The 21110-nt window shown below is 36.4% G+C and overlaps 3 protein-coding genes across 4 annotated transcripts in view; 2 read left to right on the top strand and 1 right to left on the bottom strand.

The window, feature by feature from the left end:
* The first annotated feature begins 1697 nt into the window (after window positions 1–1697).
* On the top strand, window positions 1698–4967 carry SA2 (Stromalin 2). Its single transcript, XM_068294968.1, has 7 exons — window positions 1698–1916; window positions 1974–2150; window positions 2214–2415; window positions 2471–3945; window positions 4014–4292; window positions 4354–4858; window positions 4927–4967. The coding sequence occupies exons 1-7, from the start codon at window positions 1698–1700 to the stop codon at window positions 4965–4967; spliced, it is 2898 nt and encodes a 965-aa protein (XP_068151069.1).
* Window positions 4968–8256: 3289 nt separating this feature from the next.
* Window positions 8257–9142, bottom strand: c-cup (calcutta cup). The gene is made up of 2 exons (XM_068295488.1): window positions 9040–9142; window positions 8257–8975 (listed from the first exon to the last, which is right to left on the bottom strand). The coding sequence occupies exons 1-2, from the start codon at window positions 9056–9058 to the stop codon at window positions 8374–8376; spliced, it is 621 nt and encodes a 206-aa protein (XP_068151589.1). The 5' UTR covers window positions 9059–9142; the 3' UTR covers window positions 8257–8373.
* A 5588-nt stretch (window positions 9143–14730) lies between these two features.
* wry (weary) overlaps window positions 14731–21110 on the top strand; it is a 28971-nt gene continuing 22591 nt past the window's right edge. For both annotated transcript variants that reach the window (XM_068295387.1, XM_068295386.1), the window contains exon 1: window positions 14731–14901. The gene's annotated coding sequence lies outside the window, so the exon portion shown is untranslated. The remainder of the gene's footprint in view (window positions 14902–21110) is intronic.

The raw sequence follows: 21110 nt of genomic DNA, 5'->3' as shown, positions 1-21110 counted from the left end.
ACTTATTATCCTTTCTTGAAGTAAATACATATATGCCAAATGTTATGCGTTGGCTTCTTATAAGGGTTTTAGGTCAATTGAAGCACGTTTACTTACGTTTGAATTGTAATTGCCCATATGCTTTATTGGCTTTAATTCCATTCCATTTGGCTGCCATTTAAGTTACAGTTTTAATCTCTATTTTAAGCAAATTTATTACCTTGTGCTACTTGTCATGTGCAAGCGATGCTCTCGCTCATTCATTTTAATGTTTTACGTGACGCATATGAGGGGAGTTGGGTGGAGATTCGTACTCGAAATCGAATCGCATGACTCATTAAATACAGAAGTGGAACCCAAGGTGGAGGTGATGGAGAAAATGCCAAGGCAATTAACCATAACAGCTTATGCTGGGCGAACGTGCCTAATTGCCAAAAATTGTTGTATATAGGGCAGAGAGAGCTGTTGGGAAATCTGTTGTGGATAGTTCGTTCTCCCCTATTTGCTTAGACAAATGTGTTTGCTTTTCATATGCATGTGTGTGTGTGTGTGTGTGTATGTGTGTCGCAAGCAATTAGTTTACCAATTTCTCCACTAAAATGTTGGCAAACAACAAAAATTAAATTCACTTTTTGGCAATCAAAAGAAGATAAACTTCCTCTCCTGCATCATCATCGGCATCTACTTGATCCATTTTTGGGTGAACGTGGCGGCGGCAAGTTTGCGCTGCTCTTTGCACTGCTTGCCAAAGTTAATTTAATTAGTTTTCATTTATCTAAAGTACACGCTTCATTACATAATTTAACAATTCATTAGATTGCGACAACCATGCCATGCCATCCATGCTATGCCATGCAATGCGCTTGTGGTAATTGAAAAGCGCGGCACGTCTTCTTTTTACTAGTACTACGAAAACAACAAAAAAAAAAAGGAACCCCTTTAGCCCCCCCAACCATGCTATCCCACCCACATTTGACTCCTGCAGCGTATTCTCCATCGGCTTCTTTTCATTGCCCGGTATATCAACCAGAAGCAGCTCATTCCCTAGTCTTTTGGTTTTTATGTGCACTTTGTTATTATTGCCGCCAGACAATTGCTAATGGTCGCTGTAATTATCATTAAATGCTTGAATTAAGCTTTGGACTCTCAATTCGTTTTCTTTTTTTCTCATAGTTTTTTTTTTTTACGTCTTTTTCATTCATTTTTCTCCAACATCTAGAGAACAAAAGCGTGCAAAGAAGAAATGGTAAAGAGCTAGGACAACAGATTCTAGGAAATTTTAATGTGTTTGTAAAAGGATTAAACTGCACTCTCGTCCCTTTAATTTGATTGAAGTGCAGTTTTTTGTGATGTAAACCTGCTTAATGGGTTTCCTTTTTTATTTTTCAACAATGGGAATTAAACTGATCCAGTTTTAAAAGAGTGTGTGTGACGGGTGGGTTTCCCCCGGGCCTAAATCTTAATGAATCAAGATTCGTTTAATTTCAGACAAAATCAATTAAATTACAATTAGGTTTAATATTTAATGACTTATTATTGACTTATTATTAATGCAATAGCGCATGAACAAAATGCCACTAACTCTCTGGTTCCACGACACTCTGGTCACACACTTTGCGAAAGTCTGGCAACGCTGTTTCTTTTTCAGCAGCTTTCTCTCTTGCCGGCTTGGGTGTTTATTTACATAAATTAATTGAAGAAAGTCCGTGGTAATTCTAATGAGCAACGAAGCAAGTGATATTTCAGTGGCGGATGATGATATTATCAGTGAGGATGTGGAACTGACCGAAGAGGACGATGTGCTCTGCGATGCGATTGGTGGAGACATAGATGGGAGCCATGATGGTGGCCTGGAGTCAGATGTGGATGAAGATGAGAATGGCGGCAAAAGCACGAGCCTTTTCAAGCAAGCTACTAATAAAGGTCTCCGTAATGAGGTTAGTTTAAGATTAAACAAATGCTTGCCATACTTGAAGAACTCCATTTGCTTTCAGGACATTGTTGCTAATTGGATAGCTCAATATGAGAGTAATCCCAATAATGCTTTAGTCGCTTTTCTGCAATTTGTGATCGAGGCCAGTGGCAGTCACTATAAACTGCCACAAGACACCGTTTTAATACTGGAATCGTACACGGATATATTAATAGCCGGAACTACGCACTTTTGTAATGTTTGTATCAAAAAAGTATATAAATAAGAACTTAATTAAGCCAATCTCTCTGATCTCTAATAGTCTAGTGTCTACTATCCTTTGACGAAGAAATCAGGTGCTGCATTTACGAGAATTTTGGAGAACTTTGTGAAATGCTTTTTTATGACATTAGATGCCACGACTATTATCAATGATGATGTATTTCTTGATCATGTGACTGGCTTTATAATGGCATGCTCGCAATCCAAGGTACGTCCTTTCAGGCATACTAGCACCATGATAGGTAAGAGATCCTTGTTAACGACACTTCGACTTTATACCTTACAATCCTTTTTTAGGTTTGAAGATCTTGACAATAATGAATGATCTAACCGGCATAGAATATGATAAACTCGAAGCCCTCTGGCTAAAGATGTTTGAATGCGTCTTTCGGGAGCGATCACGAGATGTGGTCAATGATATACGTTATCTCTGCATAGCCGAATGCTTTGTGTGGCTTGAAAGCTATCCTCAATCGTTTTTAAAGCCTCAACATATTGAATACATATTCCAAGCACTTCGAGATGAGTGCGGCAAGGTTAAAGAATGTGCCATAAAGGCTCTAGATCAGCTATATGCTAAGAGTGATATGCGGAAAACTTGTCTGGAACTATGCAAGAATTTCATCAACGATTTATTGGCCATAATTTTGGAAAAGGAGAATGAATTGGGCGAGCATGCCATCAATTTGTTAGAGAAATTCTGTAGGTCTTCCTCGCATATGCTGGACGAATCGCAATATCTGCTTGTGGAGCAGCTTATATTTGCTGCCAATCGTGGTCTCGCTCAGGCTGCAGCGAAGATGTTTCAATATCGACGGCTTATGGATGAAAATTATCCACCGGAGCGTCATATAGGCATTATTATTGAATTCTTCCATGAATTTGGCCAACACGAACACGCTGCGTATTTGGTAGATGCTTTCATTGATTTCAATGCCAGCATTATAGATTGGTCCATTATGGTTCAGATGTTAATTCAACAACCCAGCGCAATGGAATCACCTGCCATATCAACGCTGATTGAGATTCTAACACGTGGTGTTGAACAAGCCGTAACCGGAAGGATACCAGCTGGACGATATACCAAGACTTTGGTGAGAAAACCCAAAGAAAATGCTCAGGACTTAGCCACTATAGTTCTGGCCCCAGCAATGCCTCAATTACTTGCCCAACATGGCAGTTCCTCTGAGAATCTGGTAAATCTACTACAGCTTCCTCAATATATCAATATTGTGCATTATGAATTGGACGATAATCGAGAGCAACTTGATCAACTGATGGAGTTAATAGAGCAAATCGTATTTCATAATGAAAATATATCCGTATTACGCGTGGCTGCTGCAACTCTGGAATGTATTTATCAAATACCCTCTACGTCGGCACATAGCAAGGAGTTGTTGACGAAGGCCGTCAACAATTACGAAAGTGCATATCTATCTTGGGAGAATTCCAGTCAGAATCCACAACGTCTGCTGATCTCACTTCGTGTACTCGCCTCTTTGCATGGTTATTTTGATCTCAAGGATTGGAATATTGCTGATACGGTTCGCTTGCGACTGCAGAATCAAAATCTACCCGATGAAGCTCTAGATCTTCATTTGGAACTTGGATTTTTCAGTCTCAGTTGGGACCTAAAGAAAGTGAATTCCTTGGCATCAGATAATGTGGACGTAGACGACTTGTGTATTGGTTTAAAGGAAAATTTAGAATCCTTTTTCTTTGCCTCATTCATGGTTATAGAAAACAATTCGAATCTAACCATTACGGCTAATGTGAGTATTACTTTTAATCTGGATCAAAAATAGTTGAAATCCCAACAAAAATTTATTACAATTTCTAGGCTTTTGCTTCCTCCTGCGACTTGCTAGTTCTATTTGGTGATCAATTGCGTCAGAATACCAATCAGTCGATTCGTTCCTTGCAGTATCATTCGACTGTCAATGAGTTTGAGTTCTTTGATAGCTTTGTAACGCGAAATGTATTTCAAGAATTGCCTACACAGGATTCTTTTGACGATCTGCATTCAAAAAGGCGAATATTGAGTGGATACTGCAAGCTTGTGTCCTTCAATTTAATGCCCACAATGCGGGCTTGCATAATATTTCAGCACTATCATCGGGTAAGAAAGCTACCAATTCCTAAACAATCAAATCCTTTATTATGCTTCTTCGCCATTTTAGTTTTTTAACTTCTTCGGCGATATCTTGAATGCGACCATGGAACTTGCCTTAAAAATAAATATCATTAACTATGGCATGACAATATTGCATACTTGTCTATGTGTCTATAAAAAGATAAAGGAAATGGGAAATGATGAAGTTGCTAATCCCATCACACAGTCAACTGAATTCATAGAGTTGATTCAATTGGCCAGGCGACTAGCGGAGACATTTAATTCGAATCTTTTAAAGAATCGCTCCGCCGTTGTCACTCTACATCGCGCTGGCATATTATTTGTCTCGGAAATCGCACCCAACAGGCCGACGGCTGCTCCCGATAATTTACCATTTTTACGTATTTTGGAGGAATTCGTTCCCCAGCTTTTATCGCAGGACAAGTTAGATATCTTAACCTTTTTGGAATGCATTGAAGAACCCGCTTTGCCATCATGCAGTCGCCAGGATTGGGAACCTCTAACAAACTATCGCATGGCCCTGGAAATGGCTCTAAGGAAAAGTTGTCGTCGTAAGTTGTCGTCAATTATAATCATTAGCCACCGAAACTGGTAATTAAAATCCCTTTTTTTCTCTTAGGTCGCGAATTTAATGAACGCATGAACTATGGGACAAGTTGAATATATAAAATTAATTAAAAACAAGTAAGAATTCGATGATAAAGAAGGATTTATGGGAAAATGAAACTAATAGTTCATTTTCATTATAAATGAAATCTGATACATAGAAAATCTTGGGTCGTATATAGTTCTAAATTTATTGCCCTTATCCACATTCACCTACATTGAATTTGGTGGCTTAACTCATAAATTAGTTTACATCGGTTGTTACTGATGATCCTAATGGGATCGGGAACACTTCGTTTTGCTTTCTACATTCTGATTTCAAGGTACTTCAGAGTTAAATTCACCTACTAAAGTTAAGCTTACTTAATGACATTAATTAAAGCCTTATCGCCTACGATTACTGAGAGTCTTATGATACAAAAAAGGAAATTCGTAACACTTCATTTTAAACTCTCTTCCCTCTATAACTGGCAGCTGCAGTATGAATCATGAAATTGTTACCTCAGGTCATATTTTGTGGGACTACTTGATGAGTGCTTCTATCTCTCTGTCATGGATAGATGAAATAAAAGTTTGAATTACAAAATGAAATTCTGAATTTAGTGAAAGCGAAAAAGAGGCAAATGGGCAAATTGCAATGTCCATCTTTTGGCTTTTGCGAAAATTGGGTTTCATTCATAAATCAATGTTTGCAGAAATAGAAAATTGCGTCATTTGTGTCTTTGGACTCATATTTCAAGCTTAATTGCAATTCAGAGCCGAAGAGCTCGAGTGAGAGAAAATGCAATTTCAGTGTTAAAAAGAGTTCTTTTTCAATGGAGTGTGGAGGGGGTGGGCCTGGGTATTACTGGCTGGTGCTGCCCGCGTCTAGACCATTAGGCCCCAGCCACATGACTGTGCCTAGAAATAAATTTTAAACAAAACTCTTATACAGAGGCGCGCTGGAGGCCATTAAAAAGGCCACCAACGAGTGGATGTCTCGTATATGTATGTTATGTTGTTGTGAGTACTTTATATTCAAAAGTGTGTAATTTGCAAAAGTCAGCCCAGAACGAAGTCGGCAACAGCTGCGTATGTCACATTAACCTAAAGCCTAAACGAGGGTGCGAGGCATAAGCAAGTGGGACCCTTGGGCTGTGCCTCGGTCTCGGTTTCTGTAGGTCGTCGTTGAGCTTTGTCGGCATCGTTGACGTCGTCGGGGCGTCGTCGACGGTCGCGGTTAATTATGTTTTTTGTATGTCCCGTCGCATACTATAGAAAAGTACCTACCTACCCACCATTCCTCTACTGCTGCCCGTTACTCATCCCCTCATCGTCTGGTTCTGTGTGATTATATCGTCTCGGATTTAATGTGCACTTTGATGTGAAACATTGCTAATTTGGCTTTTTATGTTGTTGTCGTTCTTGTTGTGGGCTCTGTCTTTCCCATCGCCTCTGCGGCGCCATAGGACAACATATTTTAGGTCTTATTAATGCCTGGAATGTGACATTTTTATGTTGCTCTGGTTTCAATTATGAGTATCTGGATAAAATATCAGAAAAATTTATTTGATTAAAAGCAGGTTTGCTGGCCATTTATGAAAACATAAAGTGGCTAACACAAGGGCTTACAGCAGTAGCCATTATCCATTTTAAAGTTAAGAATAAACATTTCGTTAAGAGAAAATCTTTATATATAAATCAGCAAGCATTTGAAGAAGTATTTTTATTATAAAATTTTTACAATGGATTTTTAATGATTTTGTGACTGTTTTGTCCGGCCCCTGTTGATGTCATATGTTGATGATTCTTCAGAATATGTTAGAAATTTAAGATTGATTAATTATTTCTCTTTAATATCAGCAGACGAGTCAAATATTCAAAAAAGTAAACATATGACACATAATTTGTTTCCGAAAGACTTCATATAATAGATACAATCAAATCTTTCAGGCTTAAATTCTTTTTTTTTTTACCAAATTGATATTTTAAATTTACGATTTTCCTGAAAATATGTTAAGTATTAACTTGTCCATGATTTGATTTTACTGGATAATATTATATCTATGATATTACTACTGCAAAGTCACTCGAAACGCATAAACGAATGTTTCCTTCTTCTTATGAAAGAAATTAATTGTATTTTTAGTTTTCGGTTTCAGGTGTCAATTTCTTTATGTTCTCTTTGATTTAAAAGGATTAGTCTTGAACCTTAACCTGCACTTATTCAAAAGATAACAGATACAAATAACCCATCAGAATTTAGCTTCATTGTCTTCAAATTTCCTTGGATTAATATGACCTAGGAAGATTATATAGATACGTATTAAGATGTTTGTCTCTTAATAATATGTATATAGAACTTGTTTAACATTCAGCAATCCAGTGAAACTTTTTAGTATGGTTTTTTATTTAGTTCTCTATAAAATTGAAGACAAATCTCTCAACATACGATTTTACGACACTTCACTCTACCAATTCGTTGATATTCGACCCGCCCCCTAAACTTGATTACATTTCCCATTATCAAATGTTTTGCTTTACACTTTACTTTCTGTTGTTCTTGTTGTTGTTCTTATGATTTCTGTTGGCTTTTCGCCCCTTTTTGACACCTTTTCGCTTGATCAAGTTGAACACATCAAATAACACTTGGTGGCAGCTACTTACTCACCCACCACTTCCCTTTCCTTACCCAGACCCGTCCTACATACACACTCAGACGTTTTGTTGTTCTTTGTGCTTATGTGTGAGTTGTGTCCTTTTGCACATTCGGCTGAATTTTAAGTGTGTGCTTAACAATTTTTGACAACTTTTTTAAATTCCTCAAGCACGTAGCAGAAAACTTTTTGGCTGCCAGGCAAAAAGTAATTTTGATTTTATTAGCTTTGTAGCACCTGATGGCATCTTTTGGTATTTCACTTTGCTTTGCTTTGGCTTGGCTTTCTTCAATTCAATTTCAGTCAATTGCGTGTTGTTGGCATAAAAGCAAAGGAAAAAAAAGGAATGACAAAAAAATCGAAGTTTTTTCAACAACCTGACAAAGTTAACAGCTTGATGTAGAGCACCAAAAAGAGAAGAAAAAACACAAAACACAACAGCAGCTAACAATTTGTTCTTATCGACATTTCGTCTCAATATTCTGTTGTCAACGCATTTCGAAATCAAGATTCCAACGAGCCAATCATTCGAGAAAAGCAAGAGCACCGAAAAAATGATTTGACCTGCCCAGAAAGTCCTTGTCAAGTTTCACTTTTCCTGCTGGCTTATTCGAAGAAAGCCTAAAATTATCAGATTTGAAATTCATAAAGGAAACCAATTAATATTGTATTGCTTATTACTGCTGTGATAAATGTTGGTCTTAGACTTAGACTTTTTATGTTAGTTTTATTAAGTGTTTCCTTTTATTAGCTAATTTACCAAAAAAGAGTAATTAAATACAATTCCTCGCTTAACTAACGCAACTAAATAACCCATTTTTCATTCACAATTCCGATGTGGCTTCTGCGTCTGGTTCGCTTATAGCAACAGAAGGATCATCTTCATTATTGTGAGTGCACCCATTAAGACATTGGTGCTTCTCGTCGGTTAATTCTGCATCAACCAAGTAACCAACAATACTAAATTCAGCATTCAAACTACGCTCCCAACGATCCACCACATCGTCGACACTGACGCCCATTGGACCACAGGCAATATTTAGAACTTGATTGGCATCACAGCCGGCAATCAGAGAGTAAGGTCCATGATTCGAGAACTTCATTCGCGAAGGGCTTAAATCATAGATCTTGCCATTGAGAGCAGTGTAAATCGGTTGATCTGTTTGTTGGCCATTATAGGCAGACAACTGTTCAAGCGAAAGCAGAATAACATCTTTACCCCGAGGCGACTCGTTTAGCTGTGTTTCATCTTGCTTTTCGCTCACATCAGAATATTTCAAAGTTGGCCTACATAAAATGGCTAAAAATTGGCCAATCTTGGTAGTGGCATAGTAACCAAATGCAAATGAGACAACCACCTGACTTATGGGACTCATAAGCACTGGTCTCAACAGGTTAGCAGCTGCCGTCATATTCAGAGTCAGTGCTGCAAATGAAATTGGTTAATTCCTTTATATTCTTTCATTTAAATTAAGATTTAAGCAACTTGCCACTTAAATGTATCTGCATTTTCACGGAAACTCTTTGATCAAGGAATGTATAATGGAATGACTTAAATTTTGCTTTGTCAATACTAAAATAGAAATGTTTCTCAGTGACAAATTGACGAATTTTTTATACAATTAGTGATTATTTTTTTTTTTTTTCAAAATCTTTTATTTTTAGATCCAATTGACATAATAAGTTGATTCATAAAAGTCATTGAAATGCAAGCCAAATTTATTCCCATTTGCAAACTTTCGTTTAAAAACAAAAGAAAATACAAATTTTTTTGCATAAAAATATTTATAAGAGTTTCACAACTCGAGAAAAATGTTTTGGGTTGCCATTTAGAAAGCACTTTAGTAATTGATTCGGTTTAATTTAATATTGTTGAATTTATTTTATGAGAAACTCTTGGAACAAATTGTCATTTTTGCTTTAGCAAAAAGTTTTCTTCTCGTAGTCATTTCCTCTTTTCATTAACATCGCCTATTAGCATTGCCCCAACTCAAAGAGGAAAAGTAAACTAAGCAAATCTGCTGGCATTTTAATCCTTTTGAAATTTGTTTTAATTAACTCAAATAATAAGCAGCAACATGGGGTAACCCCTCCGCCTCTTACATCCTACCATTGCCAGTTTGGGGCCTTTTTATGTTGTTTGTGGGCTTATAAGCTTTGGCACTTTGTGGTTTTTTAGGGAGGTGCAGACATAGAGAAGAAGAGACAAAGAGAAAGAGAGAGCCAGAGAGAGAGGGAACAGCATAGAGTTGAAGGATTGACAAAAGGAAAAAAATCGCAAACCCAACGTGAATGGCAGTCGGATTTCCGACATTTGCCAAAGTAAATTTCAGTTCCAACAAACCAAGACTAATAAGTGAAAAAACAACCCATCCGGAGTAGGAGAAGGATATGGAGATGGAGTGGAATCTGTACGTTAAGGGGGCTCAAAGTTAATACGTACAGCTGCCCGCTGTTTGTTTGTAACTGAAAAGTTTATTAATAACCAACATAAGGCGAACCACCCTCTCCAAATTACAAAATTTTATTTATATCATTTTTATTTTAATTAAAAGTCGACACACACACACAACAAAGCAGGAAAACAAAGAAAAGAAGAAAAAAAAACCAAAACGAAAAACCGCAAAAAAGCAAATGTAATTATATTTGAACAACATGCAAAATATGTTTTAATTTATTAAATTAAAGTAAACGCAAAACAACAGCCAACACCAACGAAAAAAAAGGAAATATCTATGTATATAATAAACCGAGATGAAGGCGAACAGCGAGCCACAAAAGACCCCAAAGCAATGTCTATACGAATTCCCATGTAAGCATCGTCGCACGCGGCGTATGCGTAATGTGCGCACAGCAAAATCAACGTTATGCAAATTTTAATGCGAGCATAAGGCGGAAACTCGCAACGCTTGGCTTTCCTTGCGTTTTTTTCTTTTTCCCACAATACTCTAGCTGGTTTTACAGGATATGCAAAGCCTAACAAACGTAATGTCAATATGAAATACGTCGTTGGTCAAAAATAATAGTTAATTTTTGAATTATTCCAATATATCAAACTATACAAAATACATTAGTCTGACTTGGTCAATACTTTGAACCTTTAATGCTGCAAACTACTGTGGTCTAATCGGATTAGTCGAAATTAGATGTGATTTCACATATTTTAATACCATTAAATAAGTCAAACCATTAAACATAGTACCATGAAATTTGTAAGGGTTCTTCTGTTGTTTAGTCTCTAATCCAATTAGTCTCTCAGTTAGGTAATTTTCATATTTGTCAACTATATAAAGCGCATCCGATCTAATTTAGTTGGTATACATACTAATAATTAAAGAGCTTATATTTTATGTTGTTCGCTCTAATTATAAATACATACATATATTTTAAAAACATTTTACTGATTAAATGTATTAAAAGATTAGTAATTATTTAAGGAGAACTTACTTTGTCTATTGACCTCTTATATATAATGTGTTCTGTGTAACTGTGTTCAAAATTTCATGTTATTCAATAGTTTGAATAGTTACCAAATGCTACAATCCTTTTTTCATGTATAAAGGGTATTTCCAATTCCGTTTGAGAACAACATTTCCCCGGAGTTTTCGTCTTGTTATTTACATACATGTGCGCACATACATACATATGTTTGGATGTGTGAGTGTGGCGGGAAATTACATTTGTTACACACATACACACACTTACACATGCAGAGAAATAATCGCATACTGTATGAACAAAAAGCTTATTAAGTCATATTAAAGTCCAAGTACAACCAATTTGATAAAAAACAACAGCATCTGACAGGCAGCCGCCATGGCACATGGAAATGTTTTAAGCACACTTTTATGCTTACATTTGGTATTAATGTTAATAGCAAATGACGGAGATCGGTGCTATAGCTTTATATATATGTACTTACATACATACATACATACATATTTGTTTGTAACTGAACATGCTAAATATGAATGAAAGTGGCAGCAGGTGGCTTAATAACACATGGTGGATTGCATTTGCGAAGGGATAAAATTGTATAAGCCGCTTCCTTGGCAGTTCAATTAGAATTTATTCGCTTGTACATGAACACATATGTACATATGTATGTATGTATATCCAGGAGGTTGGGCAAAGAGCGTAATAAGAGAGTGTTTTTAAACAAAAATTTACAACACTTAAACACACTTGTGCTCTGTGGGGGAAACTCAAGTATCAGAAAATCTTTTGCCTTCTTTATTACGCAGTGAGGTAAATCCAATGGACACAATGCCAATTGAATTTACTTTAATTTTTGAAAAGTTTAAATCATTTTTAATTTATTTTGTTAATAATATCCTTAAAATCAAAGAAAAAGATAAAAGATGCGTTTATCATTTAAATATTATCAATCTGTCACACTTATTGATAGCGATTCATTTCCAATTCTTACCATCCCAATTCTAGTTGATACAGTAACCAACTGGCGCAATGCAGTAAATATATATGTATGTATGTACCTACATATATCAGGGCAGTATATCGATATCAGACAGACGGAAGGGAGCTCACACAGGCTCAATTTGCAACAAAATGTTGGGCAGGGGATGAATGTATAACAATTTTTAACACAAATGTATGTGGTGCAAAAAGTTGCCAACTTTCGATTTTTTTGCCCCCAATGGCATTTGCTTTATTACATATATTTTGTGGGCGTTGGCATTTATAGAGGAAGTAAGAAGAGGTGTGCCAAAAAAAAAAAAAAACAAAAATTGGCACTGTACTTTATTGCCCCAGTTTTTTCGTCTCTTTTACGAATGGGTTGCGGTTGCCAGCAGGCGCCAGTTGCTGCACCTTGACACTTGTGCAATTGTCGCATGGAAATTCTATTTTCATTTTTCCTATTCTTGCTTCCTTTTATTTTTTCGTTGCTGCTCAATTTGTAGTTGGATTTTTCAAACTTTTTGTATACTCTTGCCAATGTGGAGTATAACAAACTAAGTAATAAGATGGACGAGACTTTGATTTAGGTAAAATTTGATTGTTGGGGATTGGCAGTGGGCCAAGCTGAGAATTAAGATGCACAAATACCAGATGTGGAAGACGATTAGTTGCATTCATAAACGTTCATTAGGATAGAGAGGGTATACAACATCTGGTTTGCAGTTGTTTTGAACAGCCCTTTTGGGTATTTTATGATAGTGGAAAAAAATATTTCAACGTCCATGTGGCAAGCTACTTGGAATTGCGTGGGCAAGTGTTATGGACTTTTCCTTGTTGTTCAATGAATAAATCATTGAGAGTTTTTCCTTTTTTTTTTATTTTGTGTGAAATTTTGACAATTGGGAATTGCCACCAGATATGGGCCAACTGCAGTGACAATATTTCATTTTTAGTTGATTTTCATTTCAAAAAATGTTCGTTTTGAGCTTTGATTGATTTTTACAACTCTGTTTTATTGACATGTTAGTTTTTACTATGAATAATAGATATTTATATTTATTTCTCATGAAATTTGTTACTTAAAAACAAAACCAATTCGAAAGCAGAGACACCACAAAAACCGTCGAAATACACTGCCATCGGATGACTTTAATTGTATGCCTTGATTAAGGGCTGTGGCACGTCATTAAAAATTAATACATTCTCTTGATGGTGGTAACCTGTGTTTTAATGAGACACCACACGAAGTGGTAAAATTCAATCTGATTTGCTCATTTATAATACACCAGATTTGGCAGCATTGCATTAAATCAATATTTTACCGCCTCCATTCGACGGTAAATCTGTCTGACTGTTTGCCTATCTATGCCCTCTCTTTCTCTCTTTGTGAAGGATATCTAGCATCTCGTCTTTGGTTCGGAATGTTCTGTTCATTCACTAAATTATAAACTTTCTTCCGGCAGCTGGGATGGCTGTGCTGCATAATTACGAACACAACCGAAAATTAATGAACTCTCCAATGCATGAAGAAGTGTTGGAGGTGAGGACGAAAGCGGAAGTCCTGGCACCGCATAAATATTGCACACTCACACACAGAGACAGAGGAAGAGGAAGAGGCAGAAATACAGATACACCCGCGGCTTGAACTTTTCGCAGTTCGAATTGATGAGTAAAGCCAAAATTATGTAGAAGGGCTTGGATGGCGTGGTTGGCAGAAAGTTTTTGGCACGTTTTCATGCTGTTGCCGCAATAATTTCGCTCTTTCTTGGTTTCGTCTTTCATATACACACAAGCATATATATACTCTTTAGCCAAGTCACGAAAGTTGCTCATTACGCACAAAAGTTGCTGCGAAATTCCCATTCTGATTCAATATTAATAACTTGTCAGGGAATGTCGGTTTATGAGTTCGTTCTTTCGAAATGTTTGCACATTTCTCATTAAACTTACGCATATATCACGCATACGCCGCATTGTGCACAATTAGTTGCAGTTTGCCACACACGCCCGCTCTAATTCCCCGCTTTCTTAACTCTAACCTAATGACACTTAATGTGTAAATCATTATAATAAATTACACGATGCTGAAAAGAGAGAAAGAAAAATAATAATAATAATAATGAAAATCCGCATAATGTGTGCTCCGACATGGAAGACAAATAAAAACAAAAAGCAAAGCTAAGGGGCGAGTCCTTATACACGCATTAGACATAAAGACCATAGACATTAGTGCGCATAATGAAAAGTATTTCCCTCTAACTGCGTCACTACAACAGCCAACACGACGATGCTAATCATCATGATGATGCAAGACATGATAATGACGATGATGAAGCAAAGACAAACACTACATCAAAACCAAACCAGACGAAAAAAAAAAATGGCGGCCACCCACACACCCACACACACACACACTCAACACACAGAGTGGGGCTCCACAAGTTATGAAAGCTTTGCGCCCCTAACCACCCTCAATTTTTACCTTTAGACCAACCAAGCAACCAACCATCAGCTGTTCAGTCAACCCACTGAACAGCTGTTCATCACAATGTTTTGGGTAATTCTCAAGCATCATTATTTGCCAAAAATAACCCAAAACATGCCTTTAAAAGGATGCTGTGCGCATGACACCGAATACGAGAGAGAGTCTCCGGCTCTGGCCTCTGAGTTTTTATAGCACAACGAAAGCTTTTCAGTGTTTTATCTGAGCAAGGATGCTGAGATTCGTATCGGTTCACGATGATGCCAGTAGCGGAGCAACTTTGAAACGTTACGGTTATCTTCGGTTCTCAAGACCGCGTCTCCCAAACGACATTTAATTCGAACCAACTCAACTCAACTCGGACTAGTTAGAGTAGTTAGAACGTGGCGGCAAACTATACAATCCTATTCAGTTACAACAAAAAGTTTACATTGTTTGAAAACTAATTAAAGTGAGTTTCAGTTTTTGCAAAATGAGAAATAAGAAAGAAAAAGTGTGATTACGTTAATTAGTTCTTCAGCAAAGAACTGTGACAGTAAATGCCTTGAAAATCATCATTGATATGGTCTAACAATTGGATTATAAACATAATAAAATAAATGGATTAGTTAAGATTAAAGCTGCAACAAATTATACTCCATATGACTTAATAATTATGGTTATTTCGGATTTTGATTGAATTTAATGACTCTTTAATAGAATTATTTTATTTAGCATTTCTTTTTCTACATAAAAAGTTCCTAAATTGCCGTTGACCTTTTATGTGCTTAATACAATTGACTAAAATGACTCCATTTTGGCAATTGTTTTGTCTGCCAAATATCCTTGTCATGTTTTGAATATTTTATGATATGATTTTTTAATAGACTCCTGAGTCCACTGAAATATTTCCAAATACACCTAAAATAAACGTAATTCTTTTATTTGAATTTACAAATATGAGTTTAGTGAATTTTGAATAAATAATAGATAAGTTAATGAAATACATTCTTGACTTCGTAGCTTAAGCTGCGACGAGTGTGAACAATAAACAAAGTAATATTGAACTTGAAAATATTAAAATTTTACATGAAACAAAATTGGTGAAAGATTTCTGTTTTCAAATGCATTGTTATTCAATTGTCAAGGTGCTGCTTAACTGAATAGACTTTAATCATTATAAATGAGTGCAATAACTTTTTAAATATCGCGTGGACTGATTTAAATAATCTTAGTATTAAAAATATTCTTTGGACTTACTTCTTTCGGCGGTTAATTGACTCTTTTAAGTATTTCAAGTGATGATCTTATTAGAGCCGCTCAAAGTTAGACAAATGTTAGAATGTCTAATGCAGAAAATTCTCAAAAATAAACCTGCGGTCCGATATGTTATCACTATAGCTTACATAAAACTAGCAAATGTAAAAGATTGCACTAACCTTTCCTACTTTCTTTGAGTATCGGATCGAAATAAAACATGGTTTAACAAGAACCAAAGCAAAAATTATTTGTTAAGTCATTTTTAAAACGAATGAATAAATTTTTAACAAGCTTCAATATTTAAGATTAGGTGTATTATAGACTGTATCGAGTTTATCATGAATCAACTGAGCAGATTGTTGAAATATATTGATTAAAGTAATAAGTAAAAAATAATGTATAGATATACCCTCTTAGAACTATTTGTGTATACATACCCTAATTTAGTTTACATTCTTCAAATGTTCTGTCATTTAACCGCACAGTGGTACAAAGTAGCCATTAAATGATATTTGGCATCAGTAACTTGGTATTCTGTGGGCAAGAATTTGCTTTCCTTCAAGGTAAACAACCTTTTGCATGCTCTTCTAATATTTCATCCAGTCAAAAATAAAAAAAAAGAAACCGAAAAGCACAGAAAATGCTTTGCAAAACAAACATAGTAAAATTCATGAAAAACAAGCAACAACAAAAACAAATTTTAAATAAAACAACATGCAGGCACACACACACTGATACAAACAATGCAAACACAAAAACGAAAGCAAAAAAAAAAAGTGACCCAAACAAATAACTTGAAATTAAATCGACAGTCAAACTACAAGGGGGGTAAAGAATACCACAAGTAAACGATAGTGTTCCAAGAGCAAAAGAGATAGACTACAAGGAAAAAAGTTATAAAAAGAGAGAGGGAGAAAAGGCGGCAGGAGGAAAGAAAGAGCAAGAGAGAAAGTTCTGGCGGACACTGTACGTGCCTTTCCTTTTTAAAACTACATCAAATAACATTTACTAGCAGAAGCTGCTACCAAGCAAACCCAACAACCTCACCCATCTTCCCCACGTCACCATCTGAAGCCAACACTTGAACCTACGACCCGCCAACGACCTTCCTTCTGCTGTTGCCATTGCCTCTTTTTTTCGTTGCTCTGGCATTTCAAGTGCCGCGCACAAGGGCTTCGATTTCATCTGTGAAAATGAGAGCGAGTGGTGTGTGTTTGTATGTGTGCGGGTGTTGGTGACTTGGTTTATGTTGTCACCCCAGCGAGGTAACCGGCAACCCCTAAGCGCTTCACTTTACATAGCAAAAACTAGAAGATTGTAGAGATTAAGCCCCCCGTCGCCACCGCCACCGCCACCGCCAGCAACCGAACCGAACTGGCCCACATCTCTCCATCTCCATCTTTTACGTCTTCTCGCTATCGTCATCTTGGCGTTCTCCTTCACTGTGATTTGTATGCGTTGCCTTCGTTTGGCTGGGTTAATGTTGGTTTTGCCTCTTTCCCCCCGGCGGCAAGAAACGGGATGTGTGAGTTGGTTTGGGTGGCTGTTTGTGGCGTAACGCCTTAGAGTTGACTCCACCAACAACATTTCGCTTATCCTCATGCCACTAGCACCATCACCACCACCACCACCATTCCCACCCACCTCATAATGCCTAGCGGCATACGTTTTACACTAAAAACCTACGTAGCTACTTTCTTTTCCTCCCTCCCACTAAACCCCACAAATATTCTCATCTTTTTTTTTGGTCTGTGTGTGTTTTTGGCGTGTTTGTGGCATAAAAATAAAGATAAATGCGAGTTCTTTATAACATCGTAGCAGCATAGAACACTTTGAAATGGCGCCACAGATCCACGCACAGTGGTGTAAATTTGTCAAAAAATGAAAAGAGAAAAAGTAGAAGAGCCTGATGGGTGGTTACAATCTTTATTTCTTAGAAAAAAGTTCAAAAGGAAAAGAGATTCCATTTCTTAATATCCGGAAATTCTCTTATTCTTTTTCCCTCCTTTTTAGTTGAGCGAATTCCCTCGCATTTCCACTGTGTATTACACACCTTGGTGTTGAACCGGCTTTTGGGTTGAGTTGGGCTGCTATATCATGAGGTTGGGGTAGTTGCTATCAAAAAAGCGTCACAGGCAGACAAAAACAGTGGCCAGGGCAGTAGCAGCCGAAAACTTGTGGGCGAGTTACCCAGGGAGTTTTTGTCTAGACCTGGCCAAGAGAGACAGAGACAGCGATAGAGAGAGGCGACTGAGAGCAACTCTCTGGCAATGCGTTGCTTTCTCTGTGCGGTATCTGCGGTTGCGAGTTTTAGATTTCTAGATATACTTTTATATGTACATGTTGTTCCTTTTTTTGTGACTACCTCTCTAGAAATAAAATGCGAAAAAAAAAATATTCCAACCTGATGATTAGATAAGGCAAAGCGCCGATTTCAAGATACCCTACAGCCATTTAGCAAGAGTATTTACATTTTGCCATAATTGAATATCTGGTACATTTTGAATGGCTTTCCTTAAATTGTGCAGAGAATAACTGTCACTGAACAATAGATTTCCTTGCAAGCACTGGATTTGCTGTAAACTGTTATCCTTTAATGTTTAAATTCAAGTTGTTAAAGAGAATTGAAATAAAGGGAGGAACAGGGAGCAACACAAAGAAAACTGGATTGACATATTTATGTAGACTTTCCTGTTGGCATACGGTCAAATACTCAAAGCGGAAACCGGATACCATTTGCCTACTCAATGCCTTCAATATTAAGCCAAAAAAAACACAGGCAAGCGGACAAGGCAAAACAGAAATCTTTAAATTGAATATAAGAATATTGAAAGAATGAACGAACAGATGGAGACACGAACAGGTCTGTTAGGATAGAAATGTGCAAGCAAAGGCAAAAATGAAGAGTTATTGGCATATTTAAATCGACTGTTTTAAAAATGTTTCAACTTTACAAGAAATATATTTAGATTTTAGAACCGACAGTTTACTATTTTTTTTCGTTGAACATACTTCTCGATGATCCTAATAGACTCTATTACAGGATACGCTTACCACATTCCAACTTAGTGAAAAAAATGAAAGGAAAAGCTTTGGCTTTGCATATAGCGAAAAACGTTTTCGCTATGTATTTATCTACATTGGCCCATCTCTGGGCCAGTGTCCCTGCTCAGTATGTATGTGTATGTGTATGTGGGTGTGGGTGTATGTTTTTGTGTGTGTGTTGATATTAGCGCTTCTTTATGGCTCTAAGTGTAAGTGTATAAGTCTCTGTGTGTGTATGTGTGCCACGCTTCGTCGCATTTTAAATTAGGCTTCATTTTTATTTCTATTTACTTTTAGTCTTGTTTTGTATGTGTCTTTCTCACTCTCTCTCCCTCTCTTTCTTTCTCTCTTTATCCCCTGTCTGTCTATTGCAACTGTGTGTTTACGCAGCAAAGTTTTTTTTTTACACTCTCCTACAGCAGTCGTCCTTTACGTTTTTCTTTCGCTTTTGTTCTGTTTATTTTTCATTTTCACTTTTATTATTGCAACATCTCTACAATATTTTTGTTTATGCCTCTGTTTATTTGGGCTGCGCCAAGTAAAATGTTTGATTTATTTTTTTATTTGCCAATGAACGTGTTTATTTATGGTGTTTCGCCTCCATTTTTCCCTTCCTGCGACTTCCTCTTGTTGTTTTTTTTCTTCTGATTTTTGCCTGCTTGGGTTTTCTCTTTTCTTTTTTTTAGCTTACTCTTGCTTTTCCCCATTTCATATGTTTGTTATTGTAAGCTGCAGTAAATTGGAAATTTCTCAAATAGCTTGGCTATGTGTTTTATTTGGGAATTAGCTTTGTGAGCAAAAGATTTATGCAAATCGTTGTTTTTCCCTGAAATTCTGCAAAGAAAACCACAAAAAAATCATTCAATTATTTTAAACAAAATACAAAAAGTTGTTAAGCAATTGAAAGCTATAAGTTCTGGAGCTATCAATTTCACGATTGTAGCTATTATCCATTCTTAACTAAATCTAATGCGTTTCTTAAAACATTGATTGAAATATTTGCAAAACTCTTTTTATTTTCATTGCTAACAGGCAGTAAAAATCATGGCTTGGACCGCAAAAAAAAACACAAGCCCCTAAAAAAAACCTCTTCATAAGCTGGAGTTTCTGTTCTGTTTTCCAAGAAACGCCAACTAAAATATGAAATGCCATTCCCTTCCTTACAATGCTCAGTTATCCCAGTTTTTATACTTTCCCGTTTCCTGTGGTCCCCTTTACAAACAAACAAACACTCCAGCCGACAAGGAAAAAACACAGAAAAATAAGTTGGCAATTGCAGGGAAAAGAGGAAAAATTCTGTTTCACTTATCGGGACTTATTTTCGACTTTGACTTTAAGGTGACTTTAAATACCAAAACCATAACGAAATGAACCTAAGAGGATTTCGTTTCGTTTGTTTGTGCTTGAGCGGAGTCCTGTCCTGCCCGTCTGACGGAGCCTTGTCCTGTCTTCAACCCACACAAAAAGAAGAAAAAAACGCTTATGTTATTTGCCTTTGTCAAATTTTCTTATGCTATTAACTTTTCCCTTTGAGTTTTTAAACTTGAATATGCTTGATCATCAGCTCTTTAAATATTTGTCCATTTGTTGTAATTCAGGAGTTAAATTATTTGTCACATATATTTTTATTGGTCCGAGTGGAAATTGGAAACCGCTTAACGTAAATACACATGGCACATTTCAATATAACACAACCACAAAGTCAAATTGCATGAGTTTTAATTAATTTCGTCATTACAATAATTAATTGAATGCGAGGCAAGGGATGGTAAGCAGCTGCAACAAATTGCAATATATTTCACAGCTACTTAGTTGTGGCCATTGAATGCGATATGTGTATAAATTTACATACACAAATACACAAACATACATATATGTATATGCATGTATATGTGCAAACAAGTAAGTTTATGGCCATGTGTGCCGGAATGAACTTTTCGTGCTTGTGCGTTCAACTAGATATGATTTATTACCGACCCACCAGCTCATAAATAATTAAATGCATACTAAATTCCTTGGGGTAAGAATTGCAATGTAAACTCGAATTCGATAGTTACCAGAAGTGGAACAGAAATAACTTTCTAATTTGTGTTAATTACAAACTTACTAATATTATCTAAAAGGTTGCTGCAATAGTTATTCAATTTCAGACTTAGTTTTGCAAAACAATAGCCCATCTTAGGGTTTGCTAACATCGTGATTCTATCTTAATAATGTCTGGTTTATAATTCTATTACTGTTTTTCTTTGTTTTCTTTAATCTTAAGGTATTGCTTAAACCTTCTGCGTTTCTACATGTTTGACCCTTATTGACTTGTTTAGTTGCATGTGCCTATAAATAGCCAGAAAATCTCTTGCGCCTATGACTCACACTTGA

The sequence above is a fragment of the Drosophila tropicalis genome, unplaced genomic scaffold (genome assembly GCF_018151085.1).
Source record: "Drosophila tropicalis isolate 14030-0801.00 unplaced genomic scaffold, ASM1815108v1 contig_845, whole genome shotgun sequence".
Taxonomy (NCBI): domain Eukaryota; kingdom Metazoa; phylum Arthropoda; class Insecta; order Diptera; family Drosophilidae; genus Drosophila; species Drosophila tropicalis.
Note: the sequence above shows the minus strand (reverse complement) of the source record. Positions and strands in the feature narration are given on the sequence as shown.